Raw genomic sequence first — 27,915 nt, 5'->3', positions numbered from 1 at the left:
TGCGACGATCTCGACCTCCGTAGCGGCGGGAAACTTCTCGCACTGTCGGGGATGCGCTCCGCAAGCGAGCGATGCGACACTTTTCAGATTCAAAAGTCACTCAAGCTTAGTTTCAAGCTTCCAAGCACAGGTCCAACCTCCAGAGGCCCCACAACTGGATCAAGCACTCTAGGAGGAACATAACTCTCTCAGCAGAGTTCAGGGAAGCTGGGGGTGAAGTCCTTTTGTTCCTGGGACTTCAAAACAGGGAGCCAGCTCTTCTCAGGCCCTTGGAGATTCCTTCAAGACAGGGGACACAGCTCACAAGCAAAGTCCTTCCCCTCTCCTTGGCAGCAAAGCAACAGGTCAGTCCAGCAGAGCAACAGCAGGACAATCTTCCTTCTTCAGTTTCAGCTTTCTCCTTGGCAGAGGTTCTTTCTTGACTTCCAGGATGATCTAATTTTCTGTTGTCAGGGGTCCTGTACTTATACCCCTAAAGTCTTTGTTCTCTTGGTGCATGTGGGCCCTGTGCCCGGTCTGAACCAGTTCTGGGTGGATCCTGAGTACTTTGTTTTGCTGGCTGCATCTTTCCTTTCAGAGTGAGGGGCAGGGTCCTCAGCCGCCCAGCAGGGGGGTGGAGCCAGCATTGTGGAAGGCAGGCACAGCCCTATTCAGCCCAGGTGCTAACTCCTCCCACCACTCCAGTTGCAACTGCAGTCATTCAGCCTAGTGCTGACTCATCCATCCTGCTGGGGAATTCCCCAGCCCCTGTCACTCACAAACCAGACAGTCAATACACAAACAGGCCCAGGCACACAGAAGGGTCAGACAAGAGAACAGCAACTTTCTAAAAGTGCTGTTCTCAAACACAGGATTTAAAAACAACCTTTCCTAAAAGATGTGTTATTAAATTCTGAGTTCAGGGATACTAGATACTTATGTCCTATCTTGTTCCTATGGGAAGAAATGCTGTAAACCACTGTAGCCAGCATCCCCCATGTTAACCTATGGAGCAAGATAGCCTTACAATAGTGAAAAACGAAAATGGCTGTAATTCACTACCAGAACATGTTACCTGCACCAGTACATGCTCTACCTTTCACATACACTGCACCCTGCCCAGGGGGGTACCTTGGGCCTTCCATAGGTGTGGCTGATGTGCACGAAAAGGGAAGGGTTAGGCCTGGTCAGTGGGGACACTGACCAGGAGGACATGGCAGTTCTAAACTGCCCATAGGCACTGCAGTGGCAGGCCTGAGACACCATTTTAGAGCTACTCCTGTGGGTGGCACAATCAGTGCTGCAGGCCCACTAGTAGCATTTGTCATCACCAGCCCTGGCACACCCAGTGCACTTTACTAGGGACTTCATGGTGATACAAATATGCCAAACATGTATATTCAATCAGAATAACAATTTACACAGGGAGCACTTACACTCTGGCACTGATCAGCAGTGGCAGAGTGTCCAAAGCATCTAAACCAGCAAAAACGAAATCCAGCACAGCATCAAAAATACAGGAGGTAGAGGCAAAAAGATAAGGGGAAACCACACCTGAGATGCCAGGTCTAACAAGGGGTGTTACCCAAAACCAGTCCCAGGATGCTTGTTTCTGGTTCAGAGAAGACCTGGCTTAGCAGTTCGGGCTGGACTGTTCCCATGAGGCACAGGGTCAAGACTGATTTGCATATAGCTGGGTCTGCACTGAGGTGGCAATGTGAGCTAAAGAACAATGATGTATTCAACTCAGATCTGTGACTGGGGGTGGGTGTCTGAAAAGTTTCAGCGTTCCATACATCATCTCCTTGTGTTTGCACTGTAGTGAAGTGCCTCGATTTGTTGCAGTTACAGGAGTTGGGAGTTTGTGATTAACTCGTACTTTACATTTGTTTTTAACAGGTTACCCAAAGCACTTCTGCTCGACTCTCAACAAACCCTTGTCTTCAAAGTATGGCATAAAACAGGTAGGTGTGCCATGGTTCATTTATGCCCATTTTTGGGTGGTCTTCTGTACAGTAGTTTTCATTGCCAGTCTCCGCCATAAATGATAGTTGTTGCTCGTTGGGTCCGGCTGTAAGTTGAGTCTGTCTCGTATCCACTCCTTGCAAAAAAGCAATGCCTAGTCTACTAGAGAAGTGGGATGCAACCAGTCTAAGACAAAGAGCAAAATAGGCATACCTTTCTGGCAGATTGCAATCTGTAGGTGCCAAGTAGCAAAAATAAAATGCAAACACTGGAAAACAATATTGGTTAAAGTTCAAGCTCCTGAAAGAACTGTCGCAAGAAGATGTTAGAGGAGGACTACTTCATCACTCTAATATCTGGCATGCGTGGCCCATCTTCTGGCTTGTGTAAAAAAAAATTACATTCTGTGTCAGCCTTGCTTGAATGCTGCCCCATTCAATCAATCAATACTTTATTGAGAGATAGATATTGAGGGATTTAATGGGAGATATTGCCCTGGGTTGGTTGAGTGATGTACACAGGGAATTTCTTAGTGGCCCTCTGGAGCTTGATGAGATTAGGGAGGCGATAATGTCACTTAAGAATGGAAAGGCACCGGGTCTTGACGGGTTGCCTGCCGAATTTTATAAATGCTACATTGATATTATGGCTCCGGTGCTGCAGGAGGTGTTTACCGAGTCACTAGAGATAGGGATTCTTCCTCAAACGATGCGAGAAGTAATGATCACGTCCCTTTTGAAGCCTGGTAAAGCTCCCGAACAATGTGATTCCTATCGCCCACTATCATTGATTAATTGCGATACGAACATACTAGCTAAAGTGCTCGCAACTCAGCTATCCCTATTGATGACAAATTGATCCTCCCGGATCAATCGGGATTTGTCCCTGGCAGAGCCACTAGTCATAATTTGCGTACACTTTTTTCTGTGATACAGACTGTGGCGCCTGACTTTCCGGTTGCAGCGGTGTTTCTTGATGCCTCCAAGGCTTTTGATTCTGTTGAATGGGAGTACCTGTTTGCAGTCCTGCAGAGAATGGGGTTCCCAAAGGTGTTTATATCTTGCCTACAATTGCTATATAATCAGCCCACTGCCAAAGTGCTCATTAATGGTCATCTGTCGTTGTCACTTTCCATAACGAAGGGCACGAGGCAAGGTTATCCCCTCTCCCCTCTCCTATTTGCTGTAGCAATTGATCCTTTGGCATGTCGACTGCGACAACTCCATAGAGATAGTGCATTCAGGTGCTTTCAACGACAGATCTCCATTTCCCTCTATGCAGATGATTTAACGCTTTATGTTACCGACCCATTACACAACCTAAGTCCGTTGCTAAGGGAATTTTTGGTGTTTGGCAGGCTTTCAGGGGTGCATATACATTGGGAGAAGTCGCTATTTTTCCCACTTACACCTGCAGTGACGAAATTTCAATTGGATTACCCTCTGGAGTGGTGTCACTCTGACCTACGCTATCTAGGGATTCAAGTGTCGAGGAATAGGGAGGAAACACTCAGACTCAATTATGGCACTGCCATCACCAAGCTGAATACCAATGTTACATGTTGGATGTCACTGCCTCTGTCGATGGCGGGTAGAGCCTCACTCATTAAAATGATAATTCTGCCGCGTTTTCTATATTTTTTCCAGAACATCCCTTATTATCCAGGCGCTTTTTTTTTTTAAACCTTGCGCACGGAATTAATATGCTTATTGTGGGGAGGCAAACAGCCGCGGCTTAAATGATCGGTTATGGCGCAGCCTTATGAAAAAGGCGGGTTCGATATACCTGACTTTGAAGCATACTACATTAGCGCGCAGGCTCAATATGCATATCACTAGATGAAGCCTACGCCGTATATGCCTCAAATAGCTGCTGAGGATTGGTTAGCCGCCCCCTGCCCTTAAATGGTCTTATACATGATCCTATTTAAATTCTGGAGACGCCGCCCACAACGGTAACAGGTACAATTGACGCTTGGAGGCGAATGGCAAGGATATTGCAAGTTACATTACTGTATTCGTCACAAATGCCTCTTACATACCATCCAAAACTGGTGCTATTACAGGAGAGAGGGTTTCAAGCGATGTGCCACCGCATTCATATTACAACATGGGGTGATTTGTTTATAGGGGGTTCTTCCGGTCCAAGGCCCTCTTTTTTAAGGACATAAATCCCATGCCGCTAGAGGTTTTTTACTATGTACGACTGAGGCAGGGTATGAGGAATATTTTTCCGGACTTTCCTCAGGAACCTGAATGTCTGCCTCCGCTGCATCTCATGCTTAGCTCTGAAGATGGGACTCATTTAGTGTCTAGAATATATGACAGTATCAGAAAGCAGAAACAACAGATTGCAGGGTCGGCTCGTGGACACTGGAATGAGGACATGGGTAGAGAGGTAACTGACGACCAATGGGCATATTGCTGTGGGGTCACGGAGACTATCTCTGCGAGCAGAAGATTCAAAATTATTCATTATAAATTCTTGCAGAGGTTATACTATACACCTGCTAAGAAATACAGATTTCACTTGTCTGATAACGATAGATGTGAAAGATGTAAGAGATCCGGAGCAGGATTTATTCATTTGGGTTGGGAATGCCCAGATATATGGGAATATTGGACACAAGTGCACAAGGCCCTTGAGACCATGTTGGCATTCTCGCTTGAACGAGACCCCTTAATTATGTTGTTAGGTTACACTGCGCAAATACCCAAACTTTGTAGGAAATTCCTAGACATTACGCTACTGCTTGCTAAGAGGAGATTAGCCTGTCGATGGGGTAGAGGAAGGGCTCCGAAGTTTAGGGACTGGCTAAATGATATTATATATGGTCAAGAACAAACAGTCATTTATGCTGAAATGCAACCCCTAACAAGTAGACCTAGAGACATCTGGGGACCGCTACAGAGTTATCTTTTACTTGCAGCCGATCGAGATTCGGACACATCACCCCCGGCCACTGTGCAGGAGTGAGAAGGTGGGGAGATGGGTTCCCAGCTGGAAAGTTATAACTATTATAATTCTGCTGATTTATTGAATGCAATTTCGCTGAGAATTGTGGATGCTATGGAATATTCGTATACTAATTTTAATTGATGTGAACTGTATTTTCCTCCTACACAGTCAATATTATGTATGTATTGCTTGCACTGTATGCTCAGGCCTGATTGCGCATTCCTGAGACAGGGTATATGGAAACTGAGTCACCTTCTTCATTGTGAGATATATATACAATTTCTGCTGGCCAAGCTTCCGATGATGAAAGATGCACGTAGAGAAATATACGAATGTATAACTGTTTGTATTGCAAAAAACTATAAATAAAGTTTTAAAAAAAATCAATACTTTATTCGGTTATCAAAACCCATCAAAGTAATAAATTGATTTAAATACACAATTACATGTATACATTAATAATGTTAAAACGGGAATAAAACCATTTACCGTTCATTCACAGTCATGATACACATCAAAAAGATAAGAATATATCAAAACAAACTACAGTATAGCACATGAAATTAACCTAATAGATGTAGTTGAGCTTATATAGCGCACAGCTACCCGCAGTGGGTTTCCCGGCGCTTGCTTAGGGAACCCTTCCTGGTATTCCCCTGTGAGATAGCAGGGTATCCACAAGGTGAAAGTCAGGCATCCCACCGCGAGGGGCCGTTGTGGAGATTAAGCAAGCTATTGCCCAGAGTCGCAGAGTGTGAACCCGTGAGTCGAGGAGACACCGGGGCGAGAATTATCGAGTCCGTGGATTTTTTTTTTTAGCCCAAGACCCGCCGAGGCGGGGAATTGAACCCTGGTCCAGGACCGATCTCAGTTTCCGGGTCTGCCGCCTCTAACCCCTGAGCCACACTTCTCCACCCGGGATCCGAGAGAACAACAATCACTTGGTGCCAAACCATAGGGACCAGCGCGAGTGGCTTATATTGCTATCAGGGATTACTATCAAACATCATTAAGAACTAAGGCATTTCCTAAAGTTCATAGGCATAATAAAGTGCAATATAGTACAAAGGAAAACAACTATTTCCCATATGCAAAGGCACCTAAAATACCAAAATGATGTATACAATAAAAAAAATAGCTATAACAGAGCCATGTTCCACTTGTACCAATCTTTTAAAAAGTACTGACTCACTGCGAATACTATATAATCCACTGTGTCAGTTTTTAATATCCGGTTTGCTTCAAAATAGTTTGGAGTCCCCAATTTTAAACATACCTGCCGAATCCACTTGTGGCGCAAAGTAAGGTATTTTGGACAAGATACCAGAATATGTTCCTCCGTTTCAGACTGCGCACCGCAAGCAGGGCATGTACTGGTAGTCATTCCATTACTCCACCTCCTTGCAAACTCTTTGAGTGGTAAACTACCCTATCAAAAACATACATTCAAGCTTTTAGCTAGGGGAGGTATAATAGTATCTAGAAATGGTTCAAAGTGTGGGGTAATCTTAGACTCAAGATACATGAGTTAAATGCCCATTGCTCCTATTCAGAACATATTGTTCATGGACAAATATCCTTTGAACTTTAAGAGTTCAACCTCTGACGTAGAAATAAATACATTTCTGGTTTTCCTACAGTTTAGTTAATCCCAGCTTTGCAAACCAGCTCGCTGCGAACTTTAGCCAGGGAACTGTCAATGAATTTGGCAGGTTCATTAGTTCTTTTAGAGAATCCCGATAGTCAATTAGCTCTGAGGACGACCATAGTCTTAACCCAGCAAACCAAAGGTTTCAAATTTGCTACATTAAGAATTCTTTTGAGGTCAGTATAAAAAAATAAGGATAAAAGGGAGATGCTAGAAGGGACTGAAATTAAGGTTCTTTTAAAAATATTCTTAGCTCTCACTAATTTGTGCACGTCGTTCTAGCCCCATGGATCAGCGCTGTATAAGGCAGCACAATGTGCCTTAGCTCTGTAAAAGTCTAAGGCAGGGGAAATAGAGCGGCAACTGGTTCTATCTAGTGTGCATTTGTAGGATAGTTTTAGGTCTATGCTGGACTAATAAAAGGCTCCTATTAAATTGGGGACCTCGAAAGAACTTCTCTGACAGTTTTATTTCCAGATAGTCAAACAGGCCGCCACATTGTATATGCAGATTATGTTCCCACGTCATGTAGTTGTTTCTCTCACTGACATGCCCCCTTTCAATGTCGGCAAAAGACCAGCTATATAAAATATTTATTTTCCTTCAGAATGTTTGATGGATGTAGTCATTTTGAAATTACTAAAAATATAAGCTTTCGTATTTGCGCACAGCTTCCTGCATTGCAAACCACCATACGCATCTCCAGCATCATAACACATGCCTATTCAGGGAAGACCGCCATCAGAGAGCGAGGGGGCATTTCAGATACCAGACCACTCTGCCCTTTGCCTCCCTAGATGTATTTTATGTATCACTCTTACCTTCCTTTGTTGGCACTGCTTGCTACTTCATGTGCAGCTATCAGGACTAGGAACATCCTTATTAATGCTAAAAAGTTATTATTGTGGTACATAATGGTGTTGGGGCTACTATTATTCATGTATGGGGTGATGTTACAAAAGTTCGTAACATACATTGACAAGGGAGATCTTGGAGGAGAAAGTTTGATTCAAGCAGAGACTTTCCAGGAATGTCCTAAATGCCAGAAGATGTGTGTGAAGGGGTAGTTAAATTGAATCCTATCGGCGTGAGCAATAACCTTAAGGATTCTGCCTCTAAGCAGATTTCCATGTTCCTAAGGCACACTGGAAGCATTGTGACTTTCTTTAGTGGGCGGGATGAACTGCAATATTAGTCAGAAAGGGACTTTTTCCAGGTGGATTTTCTTGTAGACAGGTCACAGGCATTTAAAGTTAATTTGTTAATTGTGACATTTTGCTGGACCAGTGTGATTCCAAAATTTGATAGCGATATAAAGTGTATCTACCATGTACAAATTATAGTGCTTGGAATTGGCTCTTACTGATATTGTACAGAAGAGTACCTGTCAGAGAAGACTTTGGTGCAGTGGTGACTTTAAGTGAGCTAAATGTGGGCCAGTTAGAATTTTGTTTGTGTTTGTTCATTTCTTTGTTTTGTGTTATCTAAATTTCTAAACAAAATTTGTCTTTGTCTGGACAGAACTACCAAGGCATGCATATGATCAGGGCTGCAGGAATCTATATAAGTATTATGAAATCATTGCGAATAATCCCACAGTATCAAGTCCCACAGTAATTGATTGTAATTGATTTTAACGTTGAATCTTGCATTTCACAAAAATCCTTACCCCCAAACTACCAATCTTGGTTCATCTTTGAAGTAGTTAGAAAACGTTGAAATGCATTAAATCGTAAGCCTAAACTAAATATGTGATGAAATGACAAGACGTTGTAAGGTATGCCCGAATCTTCTCAGTGCTCGCCTATATTCTGTCCTCTTTGTATCTCACTCTATCTTCTTTCCCCAAGTCTTTATCTCCTGGCACTATTTTTCTTTCTTTTGCCCTTCTTCCTCTCCTTCCCTTGAGCTCTCCAAATATTTTATCATTTATTTTCGTCTTTTTATCGTCTTTCTCCAGGTTCTTACTTTCTCACAAATGGAATGTTTTTTACTGTCTGTCTCAGTTTTCGTATTTTGAGTTTCTCTGTCGCCCCTCTTGGTTTTGCTTTGGTTTTCTCTTCCTGCCAGTAACACTTTGGTGAAAGGACATCGTATTTGAGAATAAAAATTAAGAAATCGAAAAGTCTGTGTTGTTTAACTTACCTGATTGTCAAGGTATTGAGATTAATTCTGCCTCCTCAAGCATTCCTTTCCCTTTCACCCCGTCCATCCCTACCACTACTGGCGCATCATGGGTCATTAAATCAGAATTTTAATTTTTTGGGCTACAGAGCCAACACGAGATTACCTGAAGGTGCGCAGGCCTTGGGTTTTTTCAAGACTTTTGTAATCATGCTGTCCCTTGTATTTAGGGGATGTGGCCTTTTTCTTAGTTTGTCTAGGATGAACCTATGGCTGGTAATTATTTAGTTCATGTGCACCTTAAATCTGAAGGTATTCAGAAGGAAAAATATCTTAGTTTCTTGGTCCAGTGAGCGGGAGCACAAGTGAGCATCTGGTCATATGTGGTCTAGTAATGAATGGGGGGTGCTTCCTGCCCAGTTCGCATGAGATCTGGCGTCGGCCATGAGTAACAGACGTGCATCATTCCACACAATCATTTGAGCGAGCCTCTGTGTCACCATAGTGCAGCTTGTCGTCACCTCTGCATGACCTGCAGACTCGGCAACCACTCTTGCAAACAGGACCTGGTTTCTGCAGGTTCGCAGCGTGCCATGTTAGAGCTTCTGTGTCACCATAGTGGAGCTTGTCTTCTACTTTGCATGACTCACAGTTTACCAGTGTTCATGTTGGAGTCTCTAAGTTGATGTCAAAGGTAGGGTTGGGTACCTATCTGTATGGACCTCCCAGAAAAGCCCTCTCCATCTAGTGAGGCAACCCTTGGTCTTTTTCAGGTTGTCATCTCCTTGGCATGCAGTCTACTGCTTGTCCTGCTTCAAAAACACCTGAGCTGCCCAAGCAGCTATCAAAAACTAGTCGCCTTCTTGGAGCTTGCTTTTTGTCTTGCATTGATTCCCTGCCAACAGCCACTCACTGCCTCCGGCAGCAGTTACAATAATCATTAATTCCATGTTCATGTTATAATCTTCCATATTGTTGTCTTCTTGCTTGTCAGACATAGGCATATGGTTGTTTTTATTGTTCCTATTTCTTTTGTGATATTTTCTCCATTTTTAACTTTATCTTTTACAGCAAATGAACGTTCACTATGATCCCAGGTTTTATTTCCTAGCAGGAAATCCTATTTTGTTAAAGTATTTCCTCTGTCAGTTGTTCGTGTTGAATATATGGTTCATGTAATTCGCTTTCCTCCCCAGATGTTGAACGAGTAATTGGATTCGCTTCTGTGGATCTCTCTCCCCTTCTGTCCGGCTTCCAGTCAGTCTGTGGCTGGTATAATATTGGTGACTTCAGTGGCCAGTGCCAAGGCCAGATTAAAGTAGCAGTCACTCCTCTGGAAAGTATTTTACACCTCAAAGAAGAAAAACGAAAGAGGAATGAATCAAAAGCTCTGGATGCTCAGGTAGGTGGGTGTTCCATATCAATTTGATGGCCAGTTTTTTGGGAACGCTTTGCATCTATTACTAACTGTTCAGCCATACTGCTGCAGTGCAGAAACGAGGATACTTTGGGACTTTCCAGAGGGCATCGTGATGCTTCTGTTTGATACTTGCCATCGGTCTCTTAATTTTAGCATTGATATGGTTTTCCTGAATTTGTTCATGGAGATGTGAGCGCACTGTGGAGAAAAGGATACTCATATACTACTACAGGACAATCCCCGACTCACAATTTGTATAGAATTAGACAGATTAAAGCTATATATAGGGCTTACTCTGGGCACCTCCTCAGTGAATCTCTGGGAAAAATAGCGTACCCAGGTAACATCCATGCCTAGCACAATAGAGATAGATTAGGAAAAGAAACAAGAATACTTATAAAGTGGAGAACTAAAAACTCTGCAACTAAATCCAAGCACTGTAGACTAACAGGCAACTGATGGGTCCAAATGCCATATTAGAACATGGCATGTACATGTAAAGGTGATGTGAGATCAGTGAACAAGCAAGAAGCTTGGTGAGACTTAAAAAGGACTCCGAACTGAGAGTCCAAGAGCTGCGTTGACAAGACACTAGGAATGCAGCAGTTGGACAGTGTAGTCTGCAGGTGTGAACACTGCTTTCATGCACGATTAACATGTTCAGGTACTGACCACACTCTAATGTTCAAACGTATCTTTTGAGCTAGAAAGCGGGAAATCCAGGCAAAGATTAAAGATTGATATTTTAGAGAAGGGAATGAATAACGTGTTAGGATCCATGAGTGATGAAACAGCTGGAGATTCAAAGGATCAGGGTTCCAATTCCACGTCGAAACCCAAGACTGTAAGAATAACTTTTACAAAAACACAGAGTTACAGGCTGACGAGATCTGCACCTCACATGAATACCACCCCTCCAAAAAAAAACGTGCTGCCCCTCAACCCACTATCAAGCACTTGCCTTTAAATGGGCCGAGACTGGAGATAGAATAGTAAGTGAAGGCAACCCCTAAAGCACCAAGCAGTGAGTCGAAATTTTCGCAGGATATTTATGGGTCGTTCGGAGCTTGTAAGTTCATATTTTGGAGTCTGTTTTTGTAGCTTGTTCCTAGATGGAACTTGGATCCATTAGACTCTCCAACAGGTGTATCACTCGTGGATCAAAACTCCTTGTTCATCCCCGCCCTTAACGTGAATATCAGTCTTGAATCTCTCCCTGGATTGTCTTCTTTCTATCCCAGCCTGATGCAGCCCCACATCGCGAGAGCATGTAACCTCCTTTAATCTACCAGCCAGGAGTCGATGATTAGGCTACCATTTACTGTTTATTTTCCTTCTCATTTTTCAGGCTCCTCTGCAGAGCTCGGCCATCTACCAAGCTGGTCGTGTGCTCTCTTCTTATCTGAGCTACACCGCGGCACACGAGCACCCAGTTATTAATCCCACAACTCAAGACACTAGTTACTCAGCCTATGACAGGTTTGTATTGATTGGTGGAGGTCACCACACTTGAATAGTTTTCATTTGCTTCATCAAGATTAAATATGTTATTCCCTAAGTGTTACTTCCTGAACACCTATCTCTGCCACTTGTTTCCAGTCCGATCCATCAAATGAGCAACAAATCTTTTTGATGGGAGACCATCTAATCAAATGAGGCGTAATTCTTTAGCATATGCAGTAAATTAAACAGCAGGCTTCTTAGATTGAGCCCATTTTGAGTGGATCAGTGTAGATTAGGCAAAATAGAAAATACTTCCCAAACTTGCAGCAAACTACTGTGCTTCTGGATTTTAGGGTGCTACCGTTTAACAATAGGCAGTGACTCCAATGCCAAGCAATGTAATATACTACCGGAACTCCCTCTAGGAAAACAGTAAGAGACCTACTATGACTGACGACCTTCTACTCCTCCCAGGTCAGCAGTTGTTAAAAGATGATTTTAGCTGGCAATCCTTTATGGCAGAGGCTTCCAAAACAAAATGAAATATTATTGCAAAGGAATTAAAAAAGCAACGATACATTGATTCCTAGTAAGCCAAGATTTTATTGCCATTGGCAGAGATTGCATATATGAAAAAAACCCAGGAATAAAATATAAACCTCAAAGATTGCAGGAATAAAAATAAAAAAATCTATTTTAAAAAGGATTGTCACTATAAAAACTACAGCATCACCTTACGTTATAATGTACAGAAAATCATTTCTACGAATTTTACAATTGATGGATGAAGTCTTCGAAACCAAACAAAAATATAAAGAAACAGTTCTTTCAGCAACTACCAAGAATTTAGTATTGTATTCACAAAAAATGTCTGGATAGTGGCCCTGATCGTTATCACAAATAGGGAAAACAAGCGTTAGTGGCACCTCTATCATGATTAGGAATATATTTTCTTGTTTTAAAAATATATATCTCTAAACATTTGGTTAGGTTAAAAAAAAATCCTGCATTTTAGTGACCTTTACTTTCTCACCTAGTTTCAGGTGAATTCAAGAAACATGATGATTTGAAAACTATGAAAGTATCCAGTGCTACACTGCCCATTACCCTCTCATTGCTGGTATGCAGTCAAGCAATACCTTTTTAGATAAGAGTATAGCGACATCGGTCTTACTGTCTTGCTGCTTCTAGTGTCACAGTGCTCTTCCATTACCTTGCTTAATATACATGTCTGTAATGTGTTGATTAAATTCTACTACTCTCTTAAACCAATCTTTTTAAGAATTGGTCCTTCTGGGATATGGTCCACGCGTCATGAAGAGCACATGCAGAATGTACGCCGATTTCATGAGTTCATGCAGCAGGCGGAACGGAACACACAGGACACAGGGAACCTTGATTCACTGTCCCTCTCTTCACGGTCTTCACTTCTCACTGCACTCAGGTACAACTCATGGCAACTGTGGTTCATTTTCATCTCACAAAGTTCTGAGGAGAAGCATTATGAGATTAGCAACAGCTTGTTGATTAATAAAAGTCTTCACAATATGTCAACCACAAGTCAAGTCATTTGAAATAAAATTAGGTGAATAGAAAAGGAACTACTTCTCTTATACAGAAATTGAAGTAATAGATGTCTAGAACAGTCACAAAGATGTGTTTAAACGAAATCATGCATTCCATTTCAATTACTTTAGCCAAACGTCTGGCTGCTGCTTCTAAGCCAATTCTGCACATACCTCTGAGGCTAAGAAGGATTAAGGCAAACAAAATTAAAATGTCTTTGCGTGTCCTAATAGTTTTCACCTTAGCCAAAGGCATTTATATATGTAGAACACACAAATATGTTACACATTACACAATCGTGTCCTGGTACTGACAGAACAAGTTGATGTATTTGGGAATATTTTCAAGCCACTCCTGAATTTCACAGAGCGGCAGCATACTGATCTTATACCCGATGAAATGGCATGAAAATGATCTATATCACAACAGTTAGAACATAAGGTATATAAATGTAACTTCATGGTTGACAAGTCTGGGTAATGCAGCTTGAATGATTTGAGCTATAAGTTTTGAAAAAATCGTAGTATACTGAAGTAAAAATGAATAATCAATTTGTAGCCGTATAAACTGGGTCACTCCTGTACTACTTTAAAGGCATGCTTGTTTGTCCCCTCAAAGTGACTGAGTTTCTGTTTCTATGCTTTATGTGCATTGCTCATTCAGATATATGCTTACAACACAAATTATGGAACAGATTTCCTGCTCATTCAACAGTACTATGCATTTTGGCCCTATTTCCATGGATTGGCAATATTATTGCATTACATTTCAATATGAACTTGAAGAGAATTGTTGCGTCAAATAGAGTGCTTAGAACCCTCAATGGGTGGCTGAAAGAAATATGCGTGGAACATGTGCCTACCTCCAAGGTACCCTCTACTAAACCAGATCTCAGTTAAGACTGAGGATGCTCCTCTGGAAAAGGGAATCGGTGCCATTCGCAGAACCAGGAAAAATCAGATTGAATTAAAATATAAAGGTACAAAAAACAAGATAGTAGCCTTGTTCATTCCAAGATTTGTCCCAAGAGATGTGCTTTTGTAGCTGTCTATTTCCAGTATTCTGTGGTTTAATCTTTGTGGGAAGATATTTTCTAAAAGATCAACTTGGTTGCACATTCCAATACTTGGTTCAAGAAATAAAATAATCCTAAATGCTTTGACTTTATGGGTTGGTACCAGGGGTGAGGGCATGAGACAATAAGTAGAGTTCACTAGTACCAAGGTCATTAAATATGCGGATGCTATCACCCCTTCATTCCTGCTTTTCGCTCCATTCAGTCTTTCTCAGCTCTAAATACCATAAAAAATAAAAAGAGTTAAATACGTTGTTTGCCAAGTAGATGCACAGAGGAAGAACATTTATAACAATCACTGGACCTAATGTGTGATAACTGAATTTAGAGACTATGTCAGCTAAACATTTAAAGTGGGTTTGTAGCTTTGTCGCAATAATCCTGTGACTGTCTGTTTGCCCCACCGGTGTATTAAACCGATTTAATAAAGTTCAACACTTAGTAGAAAGAAAAAGTTTATGTATTCAAGTGACTTTAAGAACTTGCATAAAAACACTAACTATGAGTGATGGGCCTTCCGGATATAAACCTTCTGCTAGACAAGATTATAACCCAGTTCACTGATGCCATAATTATGCCACCCTTTTTTATTATTGTTTTTGCTACTAAATTTAAATTGTTTCTCAAAAGGGAGATCTATATTGAAGAGTTATGTTTTCAAATGAAATAAGTGGTCAACTGGTGCAAATAATTATAGGTGACAATTTGCCTTTGCCTTTGTACTCCGTCTTTATATCTGTAAAAGAAAGTAATGTAAAATAGGGCATTTTCCCTTAAACTAACCTTTGTGGTTACAATTGAGTAGTTTGAAACCTCGTAAAAACCTTGCTCGATCAAGATGGCTTTGTGATCTAACATTCGGTATTTCTTTTGTGGTAGACTTTTTAAATCAAATTCTGTAAATGTTATCTTTGCAAATACATTTGAAAGTCGTCATAGAGGAAAGATGGCAAAAATAAATGACTTTTGGAAGATCTCAACACTAACTTCATAGAGCTTTATAAAAATAGAAATATTGCTTCTCAAATGTTTGTGAATAATCATCTGAAATCCATATTAATGATTTATTTATTGTTCTTCCAAACACAAGGCCTAAGTAAATCAAGATAGGATTGCATAATTTAATTAATGCATTTCATAAAACATATGGCAAAACTAATGCTAGAGGCAAATAGTTTTGAGTATTATATGCCGCTACAAGACCTAACTGGGGTATGGTGTTCCGGGTAACTCGTGCGAGCCTCTTAGTTAGCTCTTCCAGATCGTGTTGGGGAAGATGATGGGCTGATCTTGTCACTGTGAGTGCCGTGTGAGCTGCCGCAGTATCGCTGACCACCTTTTTCTGCTTGTGATTTCCCCTCTGCTCTTCAGGATTCGGACCCTTGCTGCTCATGAGCAGTTCATCGAGTGAGACCTCTGCAGATTTCCGACCCTGGTTTGGGTCTGTTGCTCCGCTATGCTCTACCCTTTCAGAGTCAAAGGCTGGGCTACGCGACCCTGGGCCTTGGCGCGTGTACTCTCTAGTGCATCCCGCAGAGGCCGTAGCGGCTGAAATACATCAAAGGGGTGGGCAGAAACCGGCACTGAGCTAGTTGTCCTCCCCCCCCCCCCGATGCTAAGGCACTCGGATACACCGGCCAAACTGTGCGTACTTGGGTGTGTGTGGTAGGGGGGTGGTAGGGAGGTCTGCCTAAGTACTTTGGCTCGGTTTCAGGCACTGTTACTCCGTCAAATTTCAACCAGATGGCCCTTTCACCACACTGCTCTTCTCTTAACCAACTGGATGTTGCCTTCCCCATATGGGCAATCACTCCTACTCAGCTACTTGGTGCATCTTCGGCGGCAACAGCCCCTCTTACACCTTCACTATTATCGAGTCTTGCTGATCTAGCCTGCACCAAGCCTGAATTGAGCATACGCTTAGGTGGGCGCGAGGAGAAAATTGTGCAAGATGCCTCTTAAAGCCCCGTCACCACAACTACAACAAAGCAGCCTGAGCAATTAATCTTGGGGCTTCTAAGGCAGTACATGGGAAGGCAGAAGCTGCTAGAAAGCACAAGGGAGGCTTTATAAGGTCACCTTGTGGAAAGTCTGCTTTATCGCCAGGGAAGAGACAGGCGTTTGGAAGTGGACGTAAAAGCAGCCCTTTGTGCAATTGGGTGAAATCGAAGCGGGAGGTAAATGCATTGATCACGAGATGATCATCTGCTCATGCTCAGGAGGGAGTGCAGGAGCATATAAAGGGAGATAAGTTAGGCAAGCAGGGACATCAATGCTTTGAAATACCGTCTCCTGGTGTCTCGTGTTGTCATAGTGACTGGGAACCATCTGAATTATCCGTGAGCAGCTCTAAGTCTTTAAATGGTGTTTTAGATAATATCTCTCCCAACTGCTCTGCTCAAAAGACTCCTCAGGTTCCCTCTCTGTGATCTGCGAACTGTGAGAGTGAGCCCTCCTTGCTTACTATATTGCAGCTCCTACAAACACAGCGGGTGGAGGCCCAACAATACTATGCCCAAGCCCAGGAGGATAGCGCTATTATCCAGCAATCGCTAGCTGAAGTTACCAGCAAGGTCTCTGCTCTATCGACAACGTGTATCTGACATAGAAGATACCGGAGCGCTCACAAACAAGACCATTGAGGGCCATGATCGGCACCTTGATAAAATCCAATTCAAGATCGAGGACTTGAAAAAACTGCCAAACGCAGAATAACCTTTGTGTGTTTGGCATGCCAGAGGGAAAACAAGGTGATGACCCCGACATTTAATTGTTAAACTATTTGTGAATGCATTTCCGGAACTCTCAGTCTAGGACATGGACTCTCAAATATAGAGGGTGCACCGCCGTCCCCGTAGTCGGTTTAGCAAATACATGTCCTCTAGCTTCAATAATAAATCAACAAATGCAAGACCTATTCTAATCAATATTGGCAACTTTTTGCTAAGGCAGGCAATCTTAATAAAAGTACATCCATCTGTGCCCGTCTAAGTCAATCTTGGTGCACTCTGATGTTTGCAGGACTGCCATGGAAAGGCGTTGGAAAGTTCGGCAATTAATTAATTGATTCTCTGTTGGACCCCCGGTCTTTCTTCAGGAGCCAGCCAGGCTTAAATTAATTAAAAATGGTCAAAAACCGTTCTGCTTTACCGATTATGATGCCTCACAGATCCTCAAGAGTATGAAAAGGGGGGAATCACTAGACGGACATCAGTCCCTTTCACTATCTTCCTGCAATCGGGGGGGATGGAAGGGGTGCCCCCTTCTTCTTTTTGCCAGATTATATATATATATATATATATATATATATATGCAAAAAGGAGGAGAAACGAAGAAAGAAGGGAAAAAAGAGTGGAAAGTGGGAGAAAGGGGGAAAGGAAGGGTAGACAAGAAATAGATAAAGAAAATAGGGAGAGGAAGAAAGGGGGGAAAAGAAAGAAAAGGAAGTGAAGTCTTTGTGCTTCGTCTTAGGCATTGAGTCTAGTCGCACGGCTTGGGGTGGGCGTGAAGACCGGGGGGGCTTTGCTCTCTTGGCTGTCACACAAGTGGCAGCCTTAGGGCTAGGGATGATTCCCCAAACCAGAGTCAGAGGGGTTGGGCCATTTGGGAGGGGTTGGGTGAGAGGGGGAGAATGGGAAGAGTTTTTTCTTGTTTTTGGGGGGTAAACTAAGTCAGAATAGCCCAAAGGTTTGTATGTTTCTAAATTTAGGTTTCTGTTACTTTTTTTATTTTATTTATTTTTTATTAGCATTTTTGTAAAAATTCATCACAAGAACAATAATGATAATAGCGTTCAACATGTACAATTCATAGCAGAGAAATTAATACATTATAAACAGAAATATAAATAGTTGATAAGTTTTATTTGTTATAAAAGATGTATATGTGAATAAATACGTAAATAAAGGATTGAATAAATATACGAATAAGAAAAAAGGGGGGTTTGAGATAATAGATAATGTGGACAGGTATAGGAAAGAAGTTAGATATCAAATAGTATAATATGACGTGAGATAAGGGAAGGGAAGATATGATAAGATAATATAAGATAAGATAATATAATATAGAATAAGATAATATATGATAGGATAACCAGGGGTGGGAAAGAGTAAAGGGTAAACAGGGGAAGAGCATAATTGGACTACGGTAGAGAAATAGTAGCATTGGGGGTATTAACATCAATATCAATACCACTATTCATATTCAAGAAAGGTGACCAAACCTGGAGGAATATGTCAGTTTGATTCTGGAGGTTGTAAATCACTTTTTCGTGTGATGCTGTGTGTATCGTAGTTGTCAGCCATTCTTCTTGTGAAGGAGGATATGTGGATTTCCAGTGACGCAAGCTACAAATGTTTGCAGTGGCCAATGCTGTATGTAAAAGACGACGTTGGGGTTTGGAGATTTTTGGGGAGAGACGGAGATCATGAAGAAGTATATTAGCAGACGTAAGCGGAAGAGATAAAGGCTTTGTAGATTGTAAGATTCTACCTACATAAGTCCAGTAAGATTGTATATGTGTCTGTTACATTTTAAGGTCTGTGGACAGTCGGTACAACAAAATGGTTCTGTCAAGCCAATGATTTTAAATCTTACAAATGGGTAGATTTAATTGTCTATGTTGGAATGTTGCGGGTTTTAATTCTTCTAGTAAATTACAGCTATTTCATAATGAAATAAGAATGCATAAGCCTCAGATGGTTTTATTGACAGAAACTCATCTTGCCTACAAGGATAGAGCTTTGTGAAAACAATTAGGGTACAACACCATTGCATGTACCTCCCAAGCAGTTTCTATCCGGGGAGTTGCCATCTTGGCAGATAGTAAATTAGAATACAAGATACTTTAAACAGCTGTTGACTGAGGTAGGTGGGTCATTGCTCAACTATCCAACTTTAGTCTTAAAATCGTGCTCAATATGGTTTATTTATGGTTCTAATACTGATGAACCCAGTCCGATCAATGATGTATCATTACAGTTACTGGACTGGCCTGGAGAATTATTAGTTATGGGGGATTTTAATTATGTCCTAGACTATAATATCAATACTACTAATCATAGTGCTACACCATGGATGGTTCTAACTCATGCCTCTATTTTAGAGCTGGCCCGGCTACATCAGTTGATAGAAGTATGAAGGGCACTATATCCAATGAAGCCAGGATACACCTTCTGTTCTTCACCCCATTGACCATACTCTATAATCGATATGATCTTTTCTGGCTGTAATATTTTGCAAGTAGCATCCATTGAATTATGCCCCAGAGTATCTTCCAATCATAATATTATTCTAATTCACTTTAGTCTACAGGCAGCCGGTATTCAGCTGCGCCAATTTTCCTTTTCATGTCACTGTCTTTCTAATCCAGAATACTTTAAATCCCTGTAGAATGCCCTTTCGGAATTCATTCAGCTAAACAATGGTACAGCTTCATCTCCAATAGTTTTTTTTATTTAATTGAAAAGTGATCAATCCTGGGGCAGGTATTAAAAGATAAGGTAGCTGCAAGGTTCAATAAGATTCAGGCTTTACATTATGAGTATGGGGAACAGGTAGGGGGGTTTTAGCACATCAAATATCAGATGAGAGGTCTAACTACTTTATACAGGTCATTAAATTGAAGGATGGGAAGGCCTATACTAACCCAGATGCGATTGCTGAACAATTCTCAGAATTCTGTCCCGAACTTTATAACCTGATTGATGATTTTGAAGCTGCAGGGTTGGGTGGTACATTCAGGGCTCTGCTCTACCTGTATTAGATAAAAAAAACACTCTACTGCACTTGAGTCAGAAATTACATCAGGTGAAATTATGACTGCGCTGGCCATGCTTCCGTCAGGCAAAGCTGCCAGAGCAAATAATATACCCCTGGAATCTTACAAGATTTTTAAAGGTATTATCCCTCCGCTGCTTATAAACGTTATTCAAAATATTGATATTAGTGGTAGAGTCCCTGAGTCCTGGAACAGGACCAATATTGTCATTTTCCTAAAAAAATCTAAATCACAAGAAGAGCTTGGTTCGTATTGCCCGATTTCTCTCATTAATTCAGATGCAAAAATATTTGCGAAGATTTTAGCTGTCCGTCTTGCCCCTTTTATGACTGCATTGGTTTCACTGCAGCAACATGGTTTTATATCCGGACATGATCCCACTTCACATGTTGACACCGCGGTGGCCACATTTGTTATAGCAGCAAATTCAAGCATACATGTTGGCATGGTATTTTTAGGCGCAGAGGAAGCATTTGAACGGGTAAATTGTTCATGCCTTTGGGCAACTATATCTGCTCTGGGCATTGGGGACTGTTTTAAAAAATGGGTACAGTCTTTGTATCAGAATCCTACTGGCCAATTGCATTATTTTGGATCTTTCCCTACACTGTTTCAGATCCATCGGGGTACCATGCAGGGGTGCCCGCAGTCTCCGTTATTCGTTTTATTTGCCCCAGTATTGGAACTTTCATAGATTCCCATGCTTTTGTATCATTCCCCGTCGTCGGAATGGGAGTCTCGGTAACAAAATAACATAGCAGTAGGTACAAAAGAGAAAGAAAAAAGACCTAGGCCTCACTCCCTTTTGTAGCATATCCGCCTCTTTTCGAAAAAGAGACCAAACTAAGCATCAGCCAATCAGAAGAGCCTCACCCCATAGAACCCTCCTGAAGGAGCCTCAGAGCCTCAGATTTCTACCGCACGGTATGCTTAGGGAGTCTCCGTTGAGCTCTGCTCAATCTCTACTCTTTTCAGAAGTTTTCTTCAGGTTTTCTCTTCAGAATTGTTGGCTGTCCCTTCCGGGATGTCTGATAAGGAGAAGAAGAAGGCCCTTTTCAAGCCATGTTCCACCTGTAGCAAGAAAAGATTGTTTGTTGAGGATAAGCATAATGATTGTATTTATTGCCTCTATCCTGATCATAAGGCTACGGACTGCAAGATCTGCCGCACCTTTTCTACCAAGACCCTCCGGGATCGTGAGGGGAGGCTTCTTACCTGGCTCCAGAAGTTGAAGTCCAGAAAAGACACACAGCCAGATTCATCAAGCTTAATTGCGCTCGCAAAGGGCCAGATTCTGAGAATCTGGCCCTTTGCGAGTGCAATTTTTGCATTTGGGATTCATCACCCCAAATGCAAAATTCGCTAATAAAGAATTTGCACATTTGCGAGGAATTGCAATTAAGGAATCTCTATTTGAGATTCCTTAAATGCAATTCATTAACCAACTTTAAATTGCGAATTCACAATATTTGGCCGCTATTTACCACGAAGTCAGACTTCGTGGTAAATAGCGAAAAAACTAGAAAAAAGCACTTTAGTGCATTATTCTCTGTTGCATGTTACACACACACATGTCCTTTGGACATGTGTGTGCCCAACACCTGTGTAATGTTGCATTTCAGGGGTGTTACAGGGTGTCCTTTGGACACCCCTGGCACCCTTGAAATCGCATCCTTATTTGCGATTAGCAAATTGCTAACCGCAAATAAGGAATAACTCCCCATTCATTCCTATGGGCCTGTAGGCCCATAGGAATGCATGGGGAGTTATTCCTTATGGGGAGTTATTCCTTATTTGCGATTAGCAATTTGCTAATCGCAAATAAGGAACATGTAGGAATCGCAATATTATTTGCAATTCCTACATGAATCCCGTTTTGCAAGTCCTTAATAGCGATTCCTTATGAATCGCTATTAAAGACTCGGAAAACGGGTCTTTGACGAATCTACCTGACAGTCTCCAGTGGCAGTGAAGACTCTTCTTCAGCCTCATCTACAAGAAAGTCAGTCAAAAGGGGTAGGGTTTCCCCTTCTCCTTCTATGGAGCGTCCATCTAAGGCCTCAAAAAAGACCCCCAGAGAGTCTGAGAGCCAGGGTCCGGTCGAATCTCCTCACCATGGTGAAAAGGAGAGGGAAGGACCATCTACACCTTCTTCTGGGATGAAGACTGATCCAGCATTCAAAAGACCTTCTTCTCAGTCTTCTGGGAAGTCTGACAAAAGTTCCAAGTCGTCGACGACGCAGATGAAGGCTTCGTCGATGAAGGCTTCGTCGACGAAGCCGTTGAAGCCTAAGCTTAAAATGGTACCATCGACGGGCCCGTCCATGGTACAATCGACGTCGACGGGATCGTCATCGACGACAGTGTCAGCTACGTCGACAAAGATGTCGACGACGGCAGCGTTGACGAAGAGTTCGTCGACGGTGGTGACGACGCCAGTGTCGGCGACGCCAGTGTCGGCGTCGAGGGCTTCGACGGCGACAACATTGACGACGACAGCAGGAGCGTCGACGGTCTCGGCGTCCACAACGCCCATCTCGGCATTGATTGTTCGTTCGTCGACAACGCAGACGATGGCACTATTACCATATACAGCTCCATCGTCGACGATTCTGTCGTCGATGGAAAGAATGATTATTTCTATGAGACGAATTACACCCAAAACCAGACTCTGTAATTTCACAAGCGGCACAAAGGAAGTCACGCAACCCTTCAGCCTCTTTGACAACTCCTCAAGATAAAGAAGGCAGGAGGTTAGACAACGCCGGGAAGAGGTTCTCTTCAATGGCTAGTCTTTTGGTGCGGGCAGCAAATGCCTTGGCAATATTGGGCCGGTACGATCACCAACTATGGTGTGACGTTTCGCCACATTTGGACCAACTTCCTCCAGAATCAAAAACAGAGGCGAAGAAGATTTTAGAAGAAGGGGAAGCAATGTCAATGGAAATTATAGATTGTGCCATGGACATCGCCTCAACAGCTTTTCATTCATTGGCTGGTGCAGCAGTCCTTCGTCGCCAGGGATGTCTCAGAGCGACTTGGTTCAGACCCGAAATCCAGAATAAGATCCTGGATCTACCTTTCGATGGAGAGGTATTGTTTGGAAAGTTTATAGATGACACTCTCCAGGAGATTAAAAAGGACACTGAAACAGCTAAGTCTCTGGGTACGCTTCAGTCCCTTAAAGCACCATTCAGAGGTTCCAGAGGCAAGAGTACCTCGTACAGAGGCTCTTACCAGCAGCAACGGTACTCATCGTATGGCTCAGGTTCGCAACAGTACCGCCAGCCTTATCAGCTAAGACAAGGCCAGTCCTCGAATTTCTCAAGATCTAATAATAGAGGAAAGCAAACTCGCCAAGGACATGAAATGTCCAAGAGACAATAGCGGCCTCCTGGCTCTTCCTACTGTGCCCACCTCCGCAAGATCATCAGTAGGAGGCAGGGTGTCTCAATACCTTCAGAAATGGTCCAAGATAACATCAGACCGTTGGGTGCTAAACATCATTCGAAAGGGCCATACTTTGGATTTTACAGAAATCCCACCATCCAAAACCCCGGCCGCCATCCCATCGAAACATCTGCGGCTCGGAGTTCATCAGATGCTCCTGAAAGGTGCTATAGAGCCGGCCCCCTCCGCCCAAAGAGGAGAAGGATTCTATTCCAGGTTCTTCCTGATAAGGAAGACGCTAGAGAAATGGCGCCCCATTTTAGATCTCAGGGAGCTCAACACCTATCTCATCTCCCTATCTTTCCGGATGGTCTCACTTCAAGACATACTACGTCTCATCAATCCAGGGGATTTCATGGCCACAGTCGATCACGAAGATGCGTACTTTCACATACCGATTCACCCAGCACACAGAAGGTTCCTACGATTTGCAGTAGCCAAGAGCCACTTTCAATTCAAGGTTTTACCCTTTGGTCGTCGCTCAGCCCCAAGAATCTTCACAAAGGTGCTGGCACCAGTGGCAGCGTTTCTACGGAAGAATCACTTTCAAGTCTTCCCTTACCTGGACGACTGGTTGCTGAAGGCTCCGCCCAGGGAGGCCTCGAGGGAAGCGGTCGACGCATGTACAAACCTGTTTCAGAATTTGGGTCTCACTCTAAACAAGGAGAAGTCATCTCTGGTTCCGTCCAGGACTGCACACTTCCTGGGGGCCATCTTGGACTCGAATCTCAAAAAAGCTTTCCCAACCTTGGAGAAGCAGAAAAAACTGCAAACCATGGCGCTAGCCTTAAGAAGAAGAAGGTGTCTTTCAGTACGCCGTTACAAATCTCTTCTAGGAGTGATTTCTTCATGCATTCCTCTAATTCCACACTTCAGATTGAGGATGCGTCCTCTTCAGGAGCAGCTGGACATCCAGTGGAGACAGATTCACGGTTCGTTCGACAACAAAGTGACCATCACCTCGGCAATGAGAAAAGCTGCCTTGTGGTGGACAAAGCAGGAAAACTTGTCCCAAGGTCTATCCTTCGTAAGCTATCCGTCTCCTCAGGTTGTGACGACGGATGCGTCATTGGACAGCTGGGGGGCAGTACTGCAGGATCTGCATGTCAGTGGACATTGGTCACCTGAGAACCGTCTGCTTCACATCAATCTCTTGGAATTCAGGGCAATCAAACTGGCTCTTCAAGCTTTTCTCCCTCGACTAGGAGGTTCGAAGGTTCTTATCTGGACACACAACACCACGGCCATGCATTACATAAACAAGGAAGGAGGAATCAGATCTCTCCCGTTATCTCAGGAAGCTGAAGAAATCTGGGAATGGGCGATCCTTCACGGGATTTCACTGCAGGCGGAACATCTGCCAGGAATCTTAAACGAAAGTGCCGACAGACTAAGCAGGCTATCCTTAGTCAGTCACGAGTGGGAACTGAACCAGCGAGTTCTGGACAAGGTTTTCCAACCGTGGGGCACGCCTGCAATAGATCTATTTGCCACACCGACCAACAAGAAATGCCGATCTTATGCAAGCAGGCTTCACCATCAAGGATCATTGGGGAATGCACTTTCGATAGCCTGGTCAGGGACATTAGCCATGCTGTTGTGTCAGACCCAGACTGTAGGGAGGACAGGCGTGTTTTTGACCGCAATGCACTAGTTGCCTTGGACCCGGTAATCAGTGCAGGCATCAAACGGTGTGCCGATTTTTTTAATCTTTCCAGTAGGTGTCTCACTTGCGATTTTGGTTTTGACACAGAACCACAGGGTTTGGGTTCTCTGACTGACAAGGGGTCGGGGTTGTGGCGGCCCTTATTAATGCGCGATAAATGGTCAGGCATGCGGCTAACATCTTTGATTTAATCTTGGATAACAAGCTGGATTTGCTCTTCATTACAGAAACATGGTTATGGGAGCCATGCGAACCGGTGGTGGAGCTTGCAATTCCCCGCGGGTACAATTTAGCACATGCTGACCGTGTAATGGGGAGAGGGGGGGGACGGCTGTGGTCTTCAGGGAAGCCTGGGCCTTTTCGTGTGAAACCTCTATGGATTTAGTGGAGGGTGAGGCCCTCGATTTCTCCTTTACTTTGTCCCCACATTTTACGTTAGGGGGACATTGGTTTACAGCCCTCCCGGCCCGCCAGGAGCATTCTTAAAATCACATGGGGAAGCTATTGCAGCTCGTGTTTTGCGTTTCTCCAAATTTCTCCTCCTGGGTGACTTCAACATTCACTTAGACACCCCGGAGGCTCCTGACCCCGCAGCTTTGCTGGAAATTTTGGCCTTGACTCAGCTGACCCAGTGGGTCGCCAAACCTACGCATGCGGTGGGCCATCTGATCGACCTAGTATGCTCCAATTTTGAACTGGCTGTTGCTGATCCGTTGACGGTTACTTGGTCCGATCACTGTTTGATATAATTTTCATGGGACATTGGCAAATACTTGAGCTCTCGTTATTTGACTGCTGGGCCGCCCTCCCGGAGGATTAACATTCCTGCATTCACAGAGGCCCTTACTCATTCACAAGTTGCCTTTGCAGCCGATTTGGAGGGGTGGTTGACAACTTTAATTCCTGGGTCAGCGCAGGGGTCGTTTCGTCCTGTAAACCTGCTCTCACGAGGGCTCACTGGCCTTCCCGCTCGCAGTCCTGGTATTCTCTGTCTTTAAAAGAGGCTAAATTGGGTTGAAAGAAATTGGAACGCCAGTGGCGGGCGGCGTATTGTCCAGCGGCTAAATCCGCTCTGCGCATGGCCCAGAGAGATTATTACATAGCCGTTAGGAAGGCTAAAAGTAATTTCTATGCCAATAGAATTTTGAAAGCTAACAATAGTAAATAGATATTCTCCATTGTCAGAAGCTTCCCGTCCCCTTGTGCAGACATAAAACTATTTCAGCTTCCCCGGGTTGGTGCGAGGAGCTGTCCACGTTCTTTATTAATAAAATACAAGTCATTCAAGCAAGCCTGGCATCTCCAATGGCGCTGCAGACAACTCCTTTGATCCTCCCCCCCCCTGTTTTCCTCTGAATTTATCTTTTTCTCATTTTGTGCAGGCCGAGAAGTCTGATATTCTTGCGATCTTAAAATCCCTGAAGTCTGGCTCCCCCCTCTGACCCGTTTCCTGCCAGAGCTTAGGCAGGGGTTGCCAAGGTGGTGTGTTCAGAAGTCACTGACATTGTTAACCGGTCGCTCCAGTCAGCCACGGTACCGTTACAATGGAAGCAAGCTAAACTCCTCCCTCTCCTGAAGAAACCTACAGCAGATCCCTCTGTACCTGTGAATTACCGTGATATTTCCTTACTTCCGGCACTGGCCAAAGTATGCGAAATGGTGGTATTCCGTCAATTGGAGTCGTTTGGGGAAAGCTCTGGGGAGCTTCACCCTGCTCAGTCGGGCTTTAGAACATCGTATAGCACGGAGACGGCCCTGGTGGAGATAACGGCGGCTATTAGGGAGTGCTTGGATGGGGGCGGCAGAGCGGCTCTGATTTTATTGTATCTCTCTGCCGCCTTCGATACGGTACCTCACCAGCCTCTTCTTGCCCGCCTCTCTTCCATCGGCATCTCCGGGGCATTTCTGACCTGGCTTGATTCTTTTCTGGTGGCTCGTTCCCAGCAGGTGTGGATGCCCCCTTTCTCATCCTCGATCAGGTAAGTTTTAACGGGAGTACCGCAGGGCTCGACTTTGAGCCCGCTGCTGTTTAACATCTATTTGACTACGTTAATTTCTCTGGCCGAAGAGCTGGTTGCCAAAATCATGGCTTATGCTGACGACACACAGCTGTTATTTACGTGGAATGACTCTGATTTAAATACAGGGGGCTGCGCAGAAATGCCTTGCAGCCGTGTTCTCTTGGCTGGCACAGGCCAAACTCAAGTGCAATGAGGGGAAGTCCGAGATACTTCTGTATGGGCACTTTGCCCCGCTCTTCTCAGAGTCTCTGTGGCCTCCGGACTTCCCCCGTCCACGTTCTGAGGGGGGCCCTGCTAAAAACCTGGGAGTTTGGTTCGAGGAAGATCTACGATTCTCCGAACACATTACGAGACTTACAGGCATCTGTTTTGGCACAATAAAGTCACTGAGCAAGTTTCTTCCCATGCTGCCGCAGTCGGCTCGGGAGATGGTGGCACAGGCTCTCATCCTGTCCCGCTTGGATTATTCCAACGCATTATTCATCGGTATTCCTGGATACCTGCTGAATGAACTTCAATTAATCCAGAACGCGGTGGCCAGACTTCTTTTAAATATCTCCAAGAGGTCCAGCGCAAGGCTTCATCTGTGTAAGCTCCACTGGCTCCCTGTGGTCCAGCGGGTGCAATTTAAGGCCCTTACTATGGCACATAGAGCTTTGCATGTGTCCGGTCCCTCCTATATCAGGAAACGTGTTGCCTTTTACACCCCCACCGCCCCTTACGCTCTGCCTCTCAGCGTTTGATGATTACTCCCCGTTTCCGTCGCTCTAGGATGGGGGGCCAGTCACTCGCAGTTAAGGTTGCCATTCTCTGGAACAATC

At 43.6% G+C, this 27,915-nt stretch overlaps 1 protein-coding gene across 2 annotated transcripts in view; it reads left to right on the top strand.

Annotated features, from left to right (window-relative positions):
• C2CD3 (C2 domain containing 3 centriole elongation regulator) overlaps positions 1 to 27,915 on the top strand; it is a 494,984-nt gene that overhangs the window by 268,612 nt on the left and 198,457 nt on the right. Inside the window, exons 26-29 of one of the 2 annotated variants that reach the window (XM_078658565.1) lie at positions 1,879 to 1,943; positions 9,871 to 10,076; positions 11,443 to 11,573; positions 12,820 to 12,981. In XM_078658565.1, coding sequence (XP_078514691.1) covers positions 1,879 to 1,943; positions 9,871 to 10,076; positions 11,443 to 11,573; positions 12,820 to 12,981 — 564 coding nt within the window. The remainder of the gene's footprint in view (positions 1 to 1,878; positions 1,944 to 9,870; positions 10,077 to 11,442; positions 11,574 to 12,819; positions 12,982 to 27,915) is intronic. The other variant, XM_078658566.1, reaches the window with a different exon arrangement.

The sequence above is a fragment of the Lissotriton helveticus genome, chromosome 8 (assembly GCF_964261635.1).
Source record: "Lissotriton helveticus chromosome 8, aLisHel1.1, whole genome shotgun sequence".
Classification (NCBI taxonomy): Eukaryota; Metazoa; Chordata; class Amphibia; order Caudata; family Salamandridae; genus Lissotriton; species Lissotriton helveticus.
Note: the sequence above shows the minus strand (reverse complement) of the source record. Positions and strands in the feature narration are given on the sequence as shown.